Genomic DNA, 19,463 nt, shown 5'->3' on the forward strand with positions numbered 1-19,463 from the left:
TGTGACAGAATTATAAAATAAGGGAACACATTTTCCTGGTGGCTTTTAAAGTTATTATGAGGCAGTTCCTAAAGATGAACTCCCATGTTTTCAGAGCAGTATGTTTGTAAAAATTGATATTAAAATTTTTTTCAAACTTAGAAAAAATGGCAAGAAGTAGTACAAAAACTCCCATATATCCTTCAGTCACATCCCCGCGCTGTTAACACTAGCATAACCATAGTAATAGAAATTACTAACCATAGTAATTTCAAAATCAGGAAATTAATATGGATACTATTATCTATTCTACATAGATACTGTTTTCTGCTGTCTTTTCTATAGTCTTGTTCAAATGTTGTCAACTCTCCCACTAATGTGCCTTTTCTGATCAAGGGTCACACATTGCATTTAATTTTGATGGCTCCTTAGTTTCCTTTCATCTGGAACAGTTCCTCGACTCTTTCTTTGTCTTTTATGGCTTGACTTTTTTTTTTTTTTTTTTGGTGAGGAAGATCAGCCCTGAGCTAACACCCGTGCTAATCCTCTGCTTTTTGCTGAGGAAGACCAGCTCTGAGCTAACATCTATTGCCAATCCTCCTCCTTTTTTTTTTTTGCCCCCAAAGCCCCAGTAGATAGTTGTATATCATAGTTGCACATCCTTCTAGTTGCTGTATGTGGGACCTGGCCTCAGCATGGTGGGAGAAGCGGTGCATCGGTGCACGCCCGGGATATGAACCCAGGGCCGCCAGTAGCAGAGCGTGAGCACTTAACCACTAAGCCACGGGGCCAGCCCATGGCTTGACATTTTTAAAGAATACTAGCCAGTTATTTTGGAAAATGTCCATCAATTGGGTTTGTCTGATGTTTCCTCCTCATTAAATTCAGGTTTTGCATTTTTGGTAAGAATATCACAGAAATGATGTTGTGTCCTTCTTGGTACATCACATCAGAGGCTTATCATGTCACCAATTTGTCAATCTGGTGATATTAACTTTGATCCCTTAGTTAAGGTGATGTCTACCAGGTTACTCTACTATCAGATTACTATTTTTCCCTTTGTAACAAGTATTTGGGGGAGGGAGGGAAGCACTTTAAGACTAAGGAAATATCCTGTTTCTCATCAGACTCTCTCACTTACTAGTTTTAGTATCCATTGATGATTCTTACCTGAAACAAGTATTGCTTGTGGTGTTTGTCAAGTGTTGATTTTCTATTTACATCATTTTTTATATTTATTCCTTGGAATTCTATTGTAAGGAAGAGCTTTCACTTTCATTCATTCGATTATTTATTTATGTCAGTATAGACACATGGACTCTCATTTATGCTATGGGTTTTGTTTTTTTTTTTTTCGAAATTGGTTTTTATTTTTATTTTTATTTTTTTTGTGAGGAAGATCAGCCCTGAGCTAACATCTGATGCCAATTCTCCTCTTTTTTCTGAGGAAGACTGGCCCTGAGCTAACGTCCGTGCCCATCTTCCTCTACTTGATATGAGACACCGCCACAGCGTGGCTCGACAAGCAGTGCATCGGTGCGCGCCCGGGATCCGAACCAGCGCGCCCCGGGCCGCCGCAGCAGAGCGTGCGCGCGCACTCAACCGCTTGTGCCGCCGGGCCCGCCCTTATTCTATGGGTTTATAATCCATTCTGTCATTATTTATTTTTGTCCTTGATTTGGCACTTAGGAGTTCGGAGCCCCTTCAGGTTAGCTTCTGGGTTATTTTGATATGACTCTATCACTTTTTTTTTTTTTTTTTTTTTAGCAATTTCTTACTTTATGGCACCATAAAATGTTGCAGACTCATTTTGTATTTTACCTGCCCTGGCCCTGGAATTGGCCATTTTTCTGGGGTTTCTTCATAATGAAGAATGATATTTAGAAACCAATATCTGGGTGCTGGTTGTGCTCTGTGGTACTAGGGTCTCATTGTTTCTGACTCCTCTCCGAGGGCAGAGCAAGGAAACGTGTGCATACACACACATATGTACTCACACACTCCTGTTTCTATTTCTCTCTCTATATATTAAAAATCATGGGTTTCTACTGATAGCTCCAATTTAGATCCAACACTACAAGGTTCATTCTAGCCATCTCCTTTTCTGTATTTAAAACTCCTTCCTCTGACAGTGAGAAATCTGGCTCTCGTTATCTGCAGTATATTTGCTTATTTGTTCAGTACTAGAATACACATAAAATAACTTCAGCATTACTAACCCATACTCCTCTGGAAAACAAACCTACTAATTAGTGTACAATATTTGTGAGTGGTTCTTTGGCATTAGAGTATATGGTCAAAATACTGTTTTACTCTTCCCTCCTCCTGCCTTCGTGTGGCTACGTTATTGATTTGTAATGCATTTTGGGTCCTCCCTTCACCGCCATCTTTTTTTATTTTGTGTATTTTTTGAGTATATGAAAAATATACATGATTCTAAAAGTCAGAACTACAGAAAAATGTGTACTTCTCTTCCATTTTGTTCCACCCACCCCCATCTCTTCTCCCCTGTTCCCATTCCTCCATTCTTTCTGCCCTGTTTCCACCCATGCTCTCTAGGAAATCAATCTCATTATTTTCTGATTTATCCTCCCTTGAGCAGCACTTTTCAGCCATCCGGTGAGCATTCAGCCACCCAAGGTGCCAGCTCTCCATAAGATAAATTCTGATACGTCTGTTTAAACATTTAGCCACATTTCTTTGTAATAACATCATGAGGCCAAAGTTGTACTTGCCATGGCCCAGATGGCCAGCAAGTTTTCTATTTGCTTGACTTTAATTAATGATTCTGTTTCATTTTACTTCTGAAACTTTTTGAAGTAGATAGACAGTCTCAGGAAGGGGAGTAAGAGGCAGACAGAACATGCATCATGCAATCAGATGTATGCCTCAACGTTTTAATGGCAAAAAAACGGGAGCTACCTTAAAATATCCAATAGAATGAAGTAAACCAAGATATAACCACACCATGAAGTATATTTTTTAGCTCTTAAATGATGTCGATCATGAATACAAAGCAAAGGAATATGGGCAATTTGCTTTTTTCCTTCTTTGTACTTTTCAACTTTCCATCCAATACATACACACTTGCGTACATACATACATCAACTGAAAGGAACCAGGACTCAGCGGTTGAGGCAGAGCAGTTGGTATAAGACAGTGAGAAGAGTCACAGACCAAAGGAAGCACTCCCTGAGGCACAGCCTGCCCTGCCCACACAGGGTGAGGGGAGGGTGCCAGTGATTAGCCTGGATCAGGGTGGCCAGATGCAGGTCTTTGAAATAAGAGCTTGAGTAGGTTATTCTTCTAATATAATTGGAAACGTGCTTACTTTTATAGAATTTTATAGTTATTTTAACACTTAATCAAAAATTAATTATAATAATTTGTACACTTGTTAGACTCGTGATATTAGACAATGAACTTCTCATGAAATAGGTGCCGTAATGTTGACGAGAATCAACAATAATAAAATTAGCAGCTATTTATTAAGTGCTTTATGTTAGCCATGTAATCAAATAATTACTTTTAAAAAACCTTTCGATTTCTTGCCTACTAAAACATTATTAGGATCATTACATGAGCCCAACCAGTTATCTTGGTAACATGATGATTTAAACTATTTTAAGTACCATTTTTCTCATTCTATGCCTTATCTATGGGTTCTAAGACTCAGTAACTTGCATTAAACTATCCAGAATAAGTAATTGCTGACTAACCCATCTCTTACAGCCTAAGGATGAGTGTTATTAATTTGAAAAGATGAAGGTATTTTTCATCAGACCTAAAACTTGTGGACTTTTATTTCTTTTATTTCTTAATATAATGTAATGATTACTAAGGTTTTTCAAGTGTTTATTGAATATATTGTGACTAGCCCAGAAGTAGGAGTCTAGTATTTAGAAGACTTTTACACTCTAGTTGCACAGAAACTCTGCCATCTGCTTGGGATGAATGTGATGGAGTTTACTCGGGCTATCCTTACCCCCCGGATCAAGGTCGGCCGAGACTACGTGCAGAAAGCCCAGACCAAAGAACAAGTAAGTTTAACATTAATTGTTATTACACATTTGTTTGAATGATAAACTGTGGTCATAAGTCCTTCTGATTGGCATGTAATGAACCGAATTAATAAATGAGTATTTTTTCCTCTTAATATAGTTTAGCATATGGTTTTTCTCTTTCAGAAAATTTTTAAAGGTAACTTTTTTTAAAAAGTCAACTTGAAATATCACCTTGAGTTTTCCCCAGGCGGATAGATCATCCAGGAGGACAAAGTTGTGTACTTTGGGAGCCCGCCCAGCAGTAGGGCACACTGCTGCCTTGTCCCTGTGTGGGCGGCACAGCACCAAGAATATGGGAGTCAGATTCACCCATTTCATGGTGGACTCCTTTAAGACTCTGGGCAGAACCAGAACCCCAGGGGCAGAGGGAGGAGTTTATCTTTATTGGGCATCTTCACCCATCTCTTAAATTGATTATCTCCAGTTTACATTTAATTGCACTACTACCCTCTGTTGTGTAAAATTGAGACGATTAAGCAATAAATGCTATTTTAGGTTTTTTGAGCACTGTGGAACATTAAACTCCATATAACAGCTATTAATGCTTTGTTGAAATTATTTTCAGAGTAAAAGGTTGATGTTGTCTAATTACAGGCAGATTTTGCAGTAGAAGCATTGGCAAAAGCTACCTATGAGCGGCTGTTTCGCTGGCTTGTTCACCGTATCAATAAAGCTCTGGATAGGACCAAACGTCAGGGAGCATCTTTCATTGGAATCCTGGATATTGCTGGATTTGAAATTTTTGAGGTATGTCTCTCTCCCTCCAGTTCTTCCTTCCTTGTATTTATTCTTTTAACAAATATTAATTAAGGCCACCATGTACCAGGTGCAGTGCCAGGCACCAGGGATATAATGGTAGATAAGTAGGTACAGTTCCTGCCATTCTAGTAGAGAGCCAACAATAAATGACAAATAACCACTAAATTCTCAGATTTGTGAATAATGAAGTGCAAGGGGTGCTGTGATAGAAAGACTTGGGGAGGCCAACTTTCAACAGCCTAGTCATGGAAGGTGTCTCTGTAGCAGTAAAAGTTAAGCATACTTGAAGGATGAGAAGCCCCAGCCTCAGTAAGTTTTCCCAGCATGAGAGTAAGCCCAGTGGTCCTTTATGGGAAAGAATTTCTCAAGTGTTAGAAACTGCTAGAAAGCCGGTGTTACTATATGTAGCTGACCAGAGGAAGAGGAGTTGGAGACATGGAGAGTGATATGGGGCAGAAGCAGAAGTAGGGAGACCATTGAGGATGGCACTGGCCATTGAGGGAGACCAGGGGCCAGACGATGGTGGCTCGGCTCAGAAGTCATGGGTAGCAGTGTGTGATGGAGAAATGCAGAAAGATAATGATCTGTGTTCTGAAGATATAACCACAGGATTTGATGATGGATTCTAATTTATTTTATTATTAATCTGACGAGATTTCTCCAAACACCATCAGTCCATCAAAGGTTTGTAGTCACACATCTGCTATGGTTTTGCAAAAAAGTTGATAAAATTTTGGTCTCCTAAAAATTTATATCTTTATCTCTCTTTTGCTAGACTGACTATATATATATATGTAGTAAGGCGCAAATGCTAAATTAAATACTTCTTGGGATCAGTGTGCTACTCTGGCTGTATTGGGTATTGAATTGTCTTGTTTTAAAATGAACTCCTTTAAAGTTATGTCTATCCTCATAAAATCTGAACTGTTACTGGTATAAGCAGTTTTATCCACTGAACTGCCCCGCCACTGTAAGAGATTGCTTTAATATGTATTAATTTGTAAATAACTTGAGAAACCATGAAAAGTGGCTGGGTACAAATTGCATTAAAAAAATTTCTCACCTTCCTATATATGAGCAATCAGAAGATATAATGAGAAAAGATCCCCATTTCCAACTGCAACAAAAACAGATAAAATACCTAAGAATAAATTTAAGAAGAAATGGGCAAGATTTAGTTGAAGACCACTTTACGATGCTACTGTGAAAAACAAAAGAAAACTTGAACAAATGAAAAAACGTACCTTGTTCTTGGATGGGAAAATTCAACACCATAAAGATGTAAATCTTCCCCAAATTTATCTCTAAATTGAACATACTTGTTTAAAACCTATTAATAAGAATTTTTAAGGGGTGGGGGAGGCCTAGGTAACCTTCTAAAATTAATTTGAAAAATAAATTAAGAAAAAAGAAAGAATATACAGTAAAATTCTGAAAAAATGAAAGAGGGTATTAAAAAAGGTAAAACATAAAGCTATAAAATTCAAGAAGTATGATTTTGACATATGAACATACAGACAATAGAAAAATGTGTGTAAATGCTAAAAATGCAGGGTTGTTTATTTGAGCATTATTTGTCATGGGAAAAGAATGAAAAAAAGCCTAAATGCCCACCATTAGGAGATTGATGTCGTCCACCATTAGGAGATTGTTCAATTATGACATATCCATACAACAGAGTACTATGCACCTATTGTAAAGCCAAGATACATTGTTTTTTTTTTTTTTCAAGATACATTGGTAAGTTAAAAAAAAATCAAGATAACACACACGTTTATGAGTGTATAGAATATTTCTGGAAGGATCACAAGAAATAGGTGATAGTGGTTGACTATAGGCAGAACAAGTAGGGAATTGGAGTGAGACTGACTTCTCAATGCAACTCTGTACATTTTTAATTTTATATCATTCGTTACCAATTTAAAAATCAATTATTTTAAAATATGGTTGGTAGCTTAAATATGGAAGACTAATAGAAATCCATTTTTTAAAAAAATACCATCACACATAGTAGCCCAGGCTAAATAGGGAATAAGATCTCATAATCCTAAGGCAGAGCAAAATTCATCTACATAAAATGAATAAGCACAACCAGGCAGTCTGCTAATATTTATGCGGTTCGCTATAAATATGGTGTTGAGCAAGGCAAAGGTTGTGCCTGCCCTCCTAGCATGACCTCGTTCTAAGTGTTACCCCTCCATGGGAGTGGAAGGTTGGAAGGGCTTTTTCAGACTATAAATCTATTTCTTGGAGATTGGTTACACTTTCCCTAATTGAAGATCACCTTTTATAATGGAGGAGGTTATTTATGGGCACATGCTACACATGTGAACAGAGTGGAGGCAGAAAATAAGATTGAGTACTTCTAATATTTAAGGTGCTTGCTTTAAGAAAATTATACCTATACGTCCATCATTTACCCCATCAACAGCACAATAGAAAAATGGGGAGTTCACCAAGAAGGAAACAGAAATGTCTGTAACATGTGAAAAGATGCTCAAGTTCAGTTCTTGAGAGCAATACAATAATAACACTCTTGATACTGGCAAGGGTCAAACATGATGAGAAAAGGGAATGCACGGAAGAGCACCCTGGAGCCCACACTGATTAAGTGCATTCTGTGCGTCAGGCCTGGCTGGGATCTCAGCAACAACCCTGTGAAGTGAAGATTGTTGTATTTTTTTCTTAGCTTGCTCTGGGGCCTATAGCCTAAGTAAAGAGTAGAATGGGACAGTACCCGTTTCTTCTCCAGACACCTCAAAGCTGACAGAGACATGCTGGCTTCACTTTACCTCTGGCCTTCCCAAGTCTCTGTTTTTCTTCTTTTTCTCACTTCCTTTCTCGTTTATTTCTTCATTTCTCTTCATTAACCATTCACTAATAAGAATTGAATTGTTTTATTTGTGGATGATTCAATTAGCATACTAAGTATTATTTTCTCATTTTAGCAGCTCAGTAATGTGATGTGGCCGTATATAGTGTGTGTTTGTGTGCGCGCGCGCGTGTGTGTGAGAGAGACTGACAGAGACCTCCTCAGTTTAGTCATAATCATTCAATAGAATTAATAATGTAGTTGATACCTAATTAATAATTTTAACGAATGTTTTTGATGACTAAATTACTGATTATTCCTGTTTTCCCTCCCCTCCCCGTGTTTGGAAAATCATTCTTTCAATATTTGTAGCTGAACTCTTTTGAACAACTTTGTATCAACTACACAAATGAGAAGCTGCAGCAGCTGTTCAACCACACCATGTTCATCCTGGAGCAAGAGGAGTACCAACGCGAGGGCATCGAGTGGAACTTCATCGACTTTGGATTGGATCTGCAGCCATGCATTGACCTCATAGAGAGACCCGTAAGAGTATTGACTTGCTATTTGGCTTTCAGTTCATATTCAAGCTGTGTCCTGAGTTTTTCTCTTGGCATAATCTGAGAGAAATTATCCTGTCTAATCAGTGTTAAGATAATTTTCTAATCTAAATTTTCTAGGACGGTGATACTTTGATAAAATACCTATTTAAAAAGTAAGTCACATGCCATCAGCCCCTTCTTGAGCTCTCTTTTCCTGCAGCTGGATGCCCCTTGCCTGTGTGAATATATTGGCTGGTTCCCCTCAGACTGCAAACACCATGGGGGAGTGGCAGTTGTGTTCACCTTCAACCCTCAGCACCTGTCAAAGGGTGTAGGCCTCCACCTGGCATACTTCCTAGGCCATATAGGGACACTGCACTTAGCTGAGAATAAGACATGTCACATAAATCCATTTTTCATATAACTGAATCTTGTCCTCGTAAGTACAAAGATATTTTTATTTTAGCAGAGTTTTTTTTAATTCGAAGTTTCAGGGGGTTTTTTGAAAGAAACATTTTTAATAGCAATCTTAGAAAGCATCAGAGATTATTTCCCTTTGGTTTAGTGATATGTAGAAATACAAAGAACTATGTATACCTCATTTTCACTTATGAAACTCTACTCCATATGATCTCAAACAAATGTTGATGATTTGGCTGTGTATTCTCTGGCAGTTAGCTTTTGCTTAACAAGATAGTGGCTTCGCTCATTTTATTTTGCTAACTATCAAAATATAGGACAACAAAAGCACAGGTGAGCATCGCTATTGGTAATTTACATGAAGTTCTAATCCTGGATAAGTAGGTACGTTTTAATGACAGCTCGGAGGTTTCTCCTGTGGGGTGCTCTGGGCTTTGGAGCGGTTCTTTCTCTTGCTCCTCAGTCTCTTGCCACCTGTGCCCTCCATGTTGGAAGGTGTTGGGAGGGCTAATGTCTAGAGAGCCCAGATGGTACAGCACCTGTAGTGAGATGAGTGGTGGCAAATCAGGAAGAGGAAAAACCTAGAGGACATCACCCCGTTAGGGATGTAGTTCTACCATGTTAGAAATTTGGGTTTAAGGGAAGTAACAGATGCATTTGGCTCATACATGAGATCATTTTACCTTTCACGGCACTGGAGCTGCTTGTTGAGAGCAGAACTCTCAGATTACCTGTAGTTGGGAGGGATCTCGTCCGCGTACCTTGCAGCATTATTTAGAAGTAACATTCAAGGCATACTAGCGGTAACTTCCAGTTAGCTCTTGGGCATACACAAACAAATGAATATATTTCCTTGCTCCTTTATTGGCCAAAAAAGGTGTTTGGGAATTTATGTAAATAAGGGAATGGATATTTCATGTCAGTACTAATGATGATTGTGATTTGTTGTTCGAGATGCTCATTTATATGTATCCATATGATGCTGGAAGTCCTGTGTTTTAAGAATATATTGACTATGTTTCTGCACTTACAATTTAAGATGGAAGAGAATCCATAAGAGTTGCTAAGTTAGTCTCTGTGTGTGTGGGAATAATTGTACCAGCACTCTTCTAAATGGAAAATTATCAACCCTAATTTTTAAAAAATATTTTTAGAGGGTTTTAAAACCTGATGGTTTTATGACCCTTAAATGAATCTTAGGAATGTACATTCTTAGTGTTACTCAATTGCATTTCTTTTGCTCTGTCCTCTAGAACAAAATACTTTATATGCCAGTTATTCTTCACTCTCACATGATGCTTTTACTCTAAGAGTGAGAGTGACAGGGGAAGGTACACATTTCAACCTTAATGATTAGCTCACAGCAAAGATAGGTGAGGCAGAAAGGGTTTGATCTTTATATTTTCAGTTGTTCACAGATGTTCAGTGTAAATATTATTAGATTAGTATAAAATCAAGGCAGTGACAATTTATTAAATCCTTAATTACTGCCTAGAAATGCAACGATTGGGATGCTGTGGGGATATAGGAAGTGTATAGCATGGCCCTGGTCCTCAGGGACCTGATCTTGAAGCCAGAGAACAGAACAAAACATGTGGTTAGTTTGTTGGTGACATGGGACCAGTCTAAGTGATTCTCTGAACTGAGAAGAGGCAAAGGCCACTGCAGGCTGACAGTGTCACAGAAGGTTTCACAATGTGGACGTTGTGAAAGGGGTAAGAGCATTCCAGAGCTACATTTTATGGACAGGAATTGGCAGATGAGCAACACATTGAAAGCGGTATTTTAGGAAAATTATTTTGCCAGGGTGTTCAGAAAGTATTGGAATGGGGAAGATATGATTCATAGTAACTAGTCATGCCTAGATGTTTAGGGACAATGAGCAGAATGAGTTCTTTCCTTTCTTTCTTCCCTCTATCCTCTCTCTCCCTCCTTCACTCCTTCCTTCCTTCCTAGACCTCTTGTCTTGGTACTTCTAGGCTGTTCTCCAAAAACATTATAGGATGCCCTTTTATTCCCTGCCTGAGACACCTCAGAGAGGGAGGGAGGGAATTCAAGATTTAATGCTGACTCACTCTTCACCTCAACTGTCCTTCTTTAGAATTACCTTATTCTGCTTACCCATAGAAACATAAAATCTGATGTAAAAAAAAACAAATTTTTTAAACCCTGTAAGAATTTAATAATAGTAGCAAATTAACTAGCATGTAGAATAATAGGGGATAATGGACCACTGATGGTCCTTTCAAAATGGTGAGTGAGGATATTTTCCAGAAGGAAAATACCTAAAAAACTACTCTGTGGTGGCACTTGCCTGTCCTGTGCTGGTCTTACCCTATCTCTCACAAACCCAGCCCCTGCCTAGCTTGGGGTGGGGTGGCAGTAGATGAGCCTCTGAGCTTAGAAAGCTGCTTACAAAACCTCTGATATCGCCTCTGACCTTTAGACGGAAACATAGTCTCCCAAACCTCCAGCCCTTTAGAAATCCCCAACTAAAAGGAGAAGTGATAACAGAGATCTTGACATTGAAGGATGAAGTAGGAAAAATAAAAAGGAGACACAATAATGGATATTCATAATTATGCTGACACTGAATCATTTAGAAAAGATGAAATTATATTTGGGATCCTATTTCAGAATTTAGAAATATTTTCATTAAAAGGGATTAAAAATGTAAAAATTAAGGTAGAAAGATGGATCTTATCTTAATATGGAACTTCATTTCTCAAAGTTGTCAGATGAATGAGTTATTGAGTTATCTGCTGCTCTGACCCTTTGCTTCTCTAAGATTACCTAATCCTAATTGCCTCTGATTATAGTCTTCCTTTAGCTGCTCTGAACCCTGTATGTTCTTTTAGGTAGAGGAACCACAAACTAGATAGCTATGGAGTAAGGTCTCAATACTGGGGCTCATTGCAGTAGGATTCTCTCAGCTTCTACCTGCTGGCATTCTGTTTAACCACCACCTTCCTCTGACCATATTATTACTTGTGTCATTTATATTTATCTATAACCTCTAGTTACTTTTCAAGCAATATTTATATAGACCCAGCTCTTCCCCAGTGAACATAAAGGCCTTGTGAGTTGAAGAAAACTGATCCTAGAGATTTATTCAAAAAGCTGATTTCATAGGTATGCCCTAGGATTAGTACATTCAGTCTTGTATCACAAACTTGCCGTATTTGTAGTAGTATGTCAATAAATGATGACCCAGAAGCACTTTAAAATAGACGATCACTATTTAAATATTGCATTTACCTATCATGTGTACCCCACTTTCCTCCAAAAATGACATCTTTCCACTGATTTTGAGCTCCCAGAGAATGGCAAGCTTTAGGAATTTTTTTTTTTTTTTGAGACATAATTCACATACCCTAAAATTCACTCTTTTAAAGTATATGATTAATTGGTTTTTAATAAACAAAGTTGTGCAACCATTACCACTGTCTAATTCCACAACATTTTAATCATCCCAGAAAGAAACTTCATTCCCATTAGCAGTCACACTCATTCCCTTCCCCCAGGCCCAGGCTACACCAGTCTACTGTAGGTCTTGATGTCTTTGTGTCCCTAGGTTTTTTTTCAGTGAACTAGTTGAGTGAAATAAAATAGGCTCTCAAATGTTTGTTGAAACAAATATATAAGTAATTGATAAGTTATTTCATCACCTTCCATATACTCTATTTAATAATAGTTTTAAATATTTCACTAAGTGTGAAGTGGTACATTTTATTTAATCACTTAAATAGAGACTTAAATTGATTAGGATATAAAATATCTGAAGCATTCCATTTAGTGGAGGTTTTATAATAATTTATCCAGCCAGTCATTGAATATAAATATTTAATTTCATCTCTCCACCTCCCACTTCCTTCCTGGTGTCTTTTATTTGCTGTGTTTTGGGGACCATCTACTTGGAATTAGTTTATTTACAACGTATATATTTTTAAGTTTTCAAGATGAGTTACTCATCCGTTTTCTTACCAGTACGTATTTAGCAGTTTGAGATCTCAGTGTTTGAACTATAGATATGGTTTGGACATTACATTCTAGCCTAGCAATTAGGTTTCCATAGATCTTCATAAAACTCTACTTGTTTTAAAGTTAAGCTACCAAACTCGATGGAAAACATCCTGGTGTTTAAAGATGTGCAAACCGTGTCCATCTTGTTGCCTCTCGTTGTCAGGCTAACCCCCCTGGTGTGTTGGCCCTTTTGGATGAAGAGTGCTGGTTTCCTAAAGCCACAGATAAAACCTTTGTTGAAAAACTAGTTCAAGAGCAAGGTTCCCACTCCAAGTTTCAGAAACCTCGGCAACTGAAAGACAAAGCTGACTTTTGCATTATCCATTATGCAGGGAAGGTAAGAGTTGAATAACCCAATTAAAAGGACTACGTTTGAAATATTGCTGCGTCTCTTGAGGGTTGTAACAAATGTGCTGATGAACATTTGTAATGCTTAATTAAAGTGTACGTTACAAACGCTTTGCCTTTGAGACAACACACTATTTGGATTGTTCTGTGATCGTTTCTGGTTAAGGCTTACAATGTTGCTTGTTTTTTGCACCTCACCGTGTTTGGCTCTGGTACGGGCCAGGTGGACTACAAGGCAGATGAGTGGCTGATGAAGAACATGGACCCTCTGAACGACAACGTGGCCACCCTCCTGCACCAGTCATCAGACAGATTTGTTGCAGAGCTTTGGAAGGATGGTAAGAATGTGCTTACATTTGTAATTAAGCTTGGCAGAATCTTTTATAATTAAGGCTTATGTATGGTTCTTTTACATATATTTATGTGTGTGTATTTTACTCCAAAACTCTTTCTTTCCCTAGAGCAGGGCTGCCGTTATATTGGAATTTACCCATTTTAAGAATACTTGGGGAACAAGACGTCTGCCTTCTTGGTCAGACGCTGAGGGGAGTGTGGGAACATTAGGCCCAGGGCTATAAAGAACTACACATGTGCTTCAGGCCACGTTGGTCCCAATTTAGTTAAAATCCAAGGGTATTGGGATACGAAACCTGAGAGGCCCTGTGCATTTTCTCTGTGTTGTGTACGTAGGTCAGCTGAGCTGTGTCCTCTGCTGGGCCTGGCCCCCTCAACACACAAAATGGCAGGTGAATAACTCAGACACCCTGCATATAGATCAGTTGTCTTTATTTCCATCAGTCCTCGTGGTTCTTTTGTTACATGAACCTCAGGTGAAGATTTTGACCATTTTATCATAGACTAGAGGCTTCGCTAGTACCAGAAAAACAAAACATCTGTGTGTCTATATATGCATAGTGGGAACCAGCATCTTCTAGAGCTTGGCTCTCGCTGCTGCATTTCATCCTGGTTCTGTCCCACCTCTTTGCTTGGCCTCAGGCCCTGCAAGATGTTAGCCCTGGATCTGCCCCTGCCTAGGCCTTGACCCCGAGGCCAAGACTAGTCAGTAACCTTACTTATGCTTTTTTTCAAGCATCTTAAGACCTTGTCATCTAGCTCTCTTCCCAGAAGTAGAGAAAAACAAACACAGAAAGCAGTTAAGAAGTGGTTAGGGCAGTTGGGGCAAAAGGAGATAGAAAGAGAAAAATGAATACAGAGAACACGAGTAGGGGAAAGATGACTGTATCAAAGATAATCTAGTCAAGATCATGTACATCAATTCAAGCAAGTGTGAGGGAGCCATGTGTGTGTCCTGGGAAGAGATTGTGTGCCTGAGACTGTATAAAAGGAGGGATTTGGGGAACAGGTTAGGTTTCCAACAAGTAGAACGGAAGCTGTTAGTCTTTGTACCTTTAGATGAAAGTCTTCAGCTGGCTGCTGAGTGCTGTTACTTGCAATGACCCAGTCAGTCGAGGGATGCTGCTGCATGAGGACTGAGAAGAGAAGCAGGACCCTGATGTGGAATTTGCAGTACCTTAGTAGATGAGGGACTCTTGAGCCTGTCGCTAGGAAATGTTAGAGTGGGACATGAGAAACTGGAATGAGAGCGGGAAAAATGGCTGAGCTCCGGTTGTCACAGGGTCCATAGTGCTAGAAAGACCAGCACTGGTGAGTTGGAAATAGGCATGGGAAATGTCACAAAAAGAAGAGAAAGGAGTAATGCTGCCAATCATAAGTATTTGCATTCTATTAGGAATCAATTCAGTTGTGACTGTATTGGGGACGATGTAGGTTACAGAGTGACACCATGCTCACTCCCTCCTCCTGGCACTCTTGTAAGATCTTAGAGCACAGGCAAGGGAGTGAGATATGTAGACAAGCTGTTGAGTGCCAAAGAAATCTGTGATGAATGCCATGAGAATGGTACGGAATGAACTTCTAGTGATGTACAACAGAGGGAAGGACTGCTTTTTTCCTGAGGTGCTGAGGTAAAATGTCATAGTGGAGGAGGTAATTTTCCTTGTCCTTGAAGGATAATAATTTGTTGAATAAAGAAAGAAAGCTAAGATTTACTGAGCACTTACTAAGTGCCAGGCAGTTTTTCAGCACTACTTTATGAGCATTCACGTCCTGAGCATGACTTAAACATTTAAGAATGAGTAGGTTTATGTGAAGTAACTCATCTAGGGGTGGGTAGCATTTTTAGAAGTGAAGTTGGCCTGGGGGAAGGGGTAAGGGTTGAGCACATAGAATGAATGATGATAGTGTGGGAGTGGAAAGTCACAGCTCAGGATCAGTGCCCCATTGGGTTTTGGAGTAGGGCCAAGCCAAAAAGGGAGCAAGCAGGAAACGAGGCTGGGTGACAGGTGGAGACCAGACCATGGAGAACCCTGATGGCCAGTCTCAAGTGGATTTGACTTTATTGAATAAATAGCATCAATAGGTTTGTGAGCCAGGGAAGTAACACAGTGTGAACCTGAAGAAGTAAAGCAGGCAGTGATTTGTTGAATGGATTGGGGTGAAAGAACCTGGAAGCGGGATTTGATGTGAGGTGACTGAGGATGAAAGCAGCGGGCATGGAAGGAATTCCTAGGAAAAAAGGAACAGAGGAACTGGCATTTTTACTATTAAAGCCTCGAAAACTGATTTTCTCTCTTCAGAAGCAGATATTTGGGGACTAATGACAGTATAATAAAAGAAATTAGGTCCTGGATTTACATACTGGTTCTGACATTGTGAATGACTCTTATTTTTTAATATCTTGACCAAAAATGATATTGTGGGAAACACCTGTTGAGCACCTGACCCATTCCTATAATACCACGTGTCTAACCGTGTACTTACCCTGGTTATAGTCAGTGAGGTAGATTTGGGAACTATGAAAGACGTGTCCGCTGCCTCCAAGAGCTTGTCATCTTGTTGAAAACTCAGGATAGACACAGACGCAGTAATAGGACCAAGCAAGCCTCCATCTTGGCTCCCAACTTCCTCGGCTTCCTCCTTCCCTTCCCCTTTAACTCTACGTCTTGACATCCCCAGATATTGGAGAGCCTTTGGCAGCAGTGGGTCAGAAGTTTTAGGAACGTAAGATTTGGTGGGCAAGGGTGGAGGTGGGGGCTGCAATGATCAGTGCAATTCTGTATCACAGATGACATGTCTTACAGGTAGGACCAGGTCTGGACCATTTATTCATTTCCGTTGAATAAATACAGAGAAGTTATTTCTTTGATTATGGAAACTTGGAGAGGAAACACTTGCCACCCTGCAGAGCTCCTTCAGGCCTGGCCCGAGCCCTGTGCATCTGTCCTGATCCCAAGCTCGGGCCACCCAGGCTGCACTACTTGCACAGCCCTGTTGTGGCCCTTGCCTTTCTAAAGAAGGCAGCTTGGGAGCATGTTTGGCCACTTCTGTCACAATAGGCTAAGAGCAAGCTTATCTACCCCAAGTTTGGTTGGGCTCTGCTAGCATCTGCTCTGGAATAACCCTGCGTGTTTGCCCTCCTGTTGATGCTACTATTGGCAGGAAGTCCTGTCAGCCATCAGTTTATAGGTGGACAGTTACTCAGTTTCCTCTGAGAGACAGGATCTCAGAGGTCACTCACTATCAGGAGAGGGGCAGGCAAAGCAGCAGGACCCTGTGTGTCTGATTCTGAGACTTGTGTTTCATACATAAAGTCAGTGGCAGGCACAGAAGTTTGAAGAGGGTTCTTAAGTGGAGAATTCATCACTGCTCACTCTGTAGGTAGAGATCTCTTGGCATAATGGGAGCTTTTTCCCTAGGAAAAGAAAATAGCCCTGGAAAAACATGTAATAATTTTTCTCTTTTTATAGCCACAATAAATGCAAAAGCAGAAAATGACAAGTTGACTGTAATGTATGGCTGTATGATGTATGACTTTGTGAAGGTGCAATGCCTTGACTATAAAACATTTTGTGTTAAAATAGACTTTGTGTTAGGGTTTTACAGGGTTTTCTCAAGGCCAAACCAGGAGAAATAAGATTTATTGGTGGCAGCCCTGCCCTAGAGATTCATAGTGCCCCACTTTTTGCTAAAAGATGTTTTGGGATCTCTCTACCAGATGCACAGGATTTCTTGCCACTTCTTGGAGCTAATATACAGAAAAAACTAAAGATTGCGTTTTCATGTAAATGTGCCTCCTAGGATATTTTCATGAGTAATGGTATACCTATGATTTGAAGTTATTTCAACATTTTGCTACAACAGAACTTGAATTTTGTTTTCCTCAATGGTAGTTACCTGTTAGTAATTTGTATTTGAAGCAAATATATTTCCAAAGTCTATTGGAAGTAAAATTACACAGCAGTGTGAATTTTTGACAGTAAAAGCCACTAATATTTACGGTTACCAGAATGCTCTAACTTAACTGCAGTCTTGTCCTAATTTGCTAATTGCAAGATAATTTTATGAAAGACAACTCAAATAGTACCGTATTATTCTTAAATTTCATCCTACATTTACATGGGGGTACGCATTTAACATTGATATGATATACTGCTCACACCTGTGCTCTTTTGATTCAGTTTAAATTTATTTTATAAAGAATTTTGTCCAAATGTGCAAATTCTCTAAACAGTAAAGTTTGCATGGGATCTGCCTGGAACTGGCTACTTTTTATAGCCCAATTTCAAAGTTTACTTGTGATGTCGAATGTCTTTCACACTAACTGAAGTGTTTGTGTATTTGCTCTTCTGTCCTCCTGTTTTTGCTGTTTCTCAAATTTAGAGATTCAGAATATTCAGAGAGCTTCTTTCTATGACAGTGTTTCTGGTCTTCATGAGCCACCAGGTGAATGTATAAAGCCTGTAGGTCTTCCAAAACAGAAGGGTTGTAAGCCCACAGGAAGAACTTACGGGGGGCTGGCAGGGGGGCCGGGGAGGGCAGGGTAGACTGGGGAGTGGGGCTGGTTTCTGGGTTTCTGTTTTTGTTTTGCTCATAGACCTGCATGAACCTTTCATTTCATGCTCAGTTTTATTCTTCTTCAAGGCAAATGTTTGAGTGCATCAACAATTCAATTGCTACTGCCTACACATTGCTTCTTATTTTATGCATAGCACCCACAGCACTGCATATTAAAAGGTATGTCACTACCTTTTCCAATAGCGCCATTTTGATACACAGTCCTCTCAGGGAATTGTTAGGAATTGATCTGCTAAATAATGTCTCCTTTACCTTTGAATTACCTTTAAATTTTCAACTCTAAGGAATTCCAAGGAGGAATTTTTTCTTTTTTTAAGTCATTAACATTTTGTGAACAAATAATTACATATTTTTCTTACATGTTTTGGTCTCATCATTATACCTTTTGTTTGGAATTTATGTGCATATCTGGCATTTTCTTTTGAACTGAAGACAGTGAAACTATCTGCAAGGCTTGATATGTGCACTAGAGTGGAGTGTTAAAATATGTACATTGAACCTGAAATCGAGCTCCAGACATTTGGGCCCTGTGGTCTGAATCCTTAGCCCTGTTTAAAATACGGCCTAACCATGGCCTAGAGGCCCCCTAAAAGCCCAATATAAATGAAGATCAGCCAGCCTTCTAATTATTTAGTGAAATTCAAAGATAAAGTCAAACTCATCTTATAAAATTTCCTTTATAATTTTTGGAACACAATAATGCTGAGACCCAAATCCATCTGAAAAGTTTTTAAAAAATATGTTAAAGGAGCATGCCCATTTTAATCCAAGATCCCTAACATCATTCCTAGCTCACATACTACGAAAGAAGTAGACTACAAGCATTGGGGTGGGGAGAGGGAGGACATGGATTATGCCAAATATTGTTCCATGAGCTGGAATGAATATTCCACAGAAGAACTCCAAAGGAAGAAATCTTCAAACTCAGTCGTCTTTGGCTTTGGGGAGCACTGATGAAGTTGAGGGGAAAAAAAGTGGGGAGAGAACCAGGAGGTAGCTTTAAGCTTATGGTCTGCCTGGGACTTGTGCTTTGTGAAAAGATTAGCGCTTGATCTTTTGGACTTTCTCCCAGAGTACAGTGCCCTCTTTAGAGACTCCCTTTAACTCTTGCATTTCTAATCTTCTAAGAGAGTTCCAGACTGAGCTCTTTGAGAGTAGGGACAGTGCCTGTTATTGTCCACCGTCAATTTCCTCAGCCCCTGGCACAAAGTAGACACATAAATAAGTCATTGAGTGAGGGCATTGATGGGGGTGTGGGTATTCCACACCCAGTTTTCAGGTGCAGCACCTTCGCCTAACACTCCCACTGTGGCCTCTCCCTCTCCTACAGTGTAGGTGCTCTTTCCTGTGGGACCATGATCTTCGGGGTGTATGGACCAGGTGTTTTTTTGTACCAGCAGGATCAAGTGCAGAGCCACTCCTAGATGACCTCACTCTGACAGGGAGTAAGCTCATTCACCTCACCATATTCTCAAGTTGGCTCTGAAAATGTGCCTGGTTCTGACTCTCTTAGTGAGACGTCCTTTAGTTAAGTTACTCAGCTCAACCAAGTATCAGGGATCTCCATCTCTACTTCTCCTT

At 39.5% G+C, this 19,463-nt stretch overlaps 1 protein-coding gene across 5 annotated transcripts in view; it reads left to right on the plus strand.

Moving 5' to 3' along the window:
- The window catches only part of MYH10 (myosin heavy chain 10), a 140,570-nt gene that overhangs the window by 71,434 nt on the left and 49,673 nt on the right, over window positions 1-19,463 (plus strand). For all 5 annotated transcript variants that reach the window (XM_087440429.1, XM_087440428.1, XM_014789522.2 and 2 more), the window contains 5 exons: window positions 3,901-4,019; window positions 4,638-4,790; window positions 7,987-8,160; window positions 12,763-12,936; window positions 13,171-13,285. In XM_087440429.1, coding sequence (XP_087296555.1) covers window positions 3,901-4,019; window positions 4,638-4,790; window positions 7,987-8,160; window positions 12,763-12,936; window positions 13,171-13,285 — 735 coding nt within the window. The remainder of the gene's footprint in view (window positions 1-3,900; window positions 4,020-4,637; window positions 4,791-7,986; window positions 8,161-12,762; window positions 12,937-13,170; window positions 13,286-19,463) is intronic.

The sequence above is a fragment of the Ceratotherium simum genome, chromosome 16, assembly GCF_057802395.1.
Source record: "Ceratotherium simum simum isolate JZ-2026a chromosome 16, ASM5780239v1, whole genome shotgun sequence".
In the NCBI taxonomy this organism is placed as follows: domain Eukaryota; kingdom Metazoa; phylum Chordata; class Mammalia; order Perissodactyla; family Rhinocerotidae; genus Ceratotherium; species Ceratotherium simum.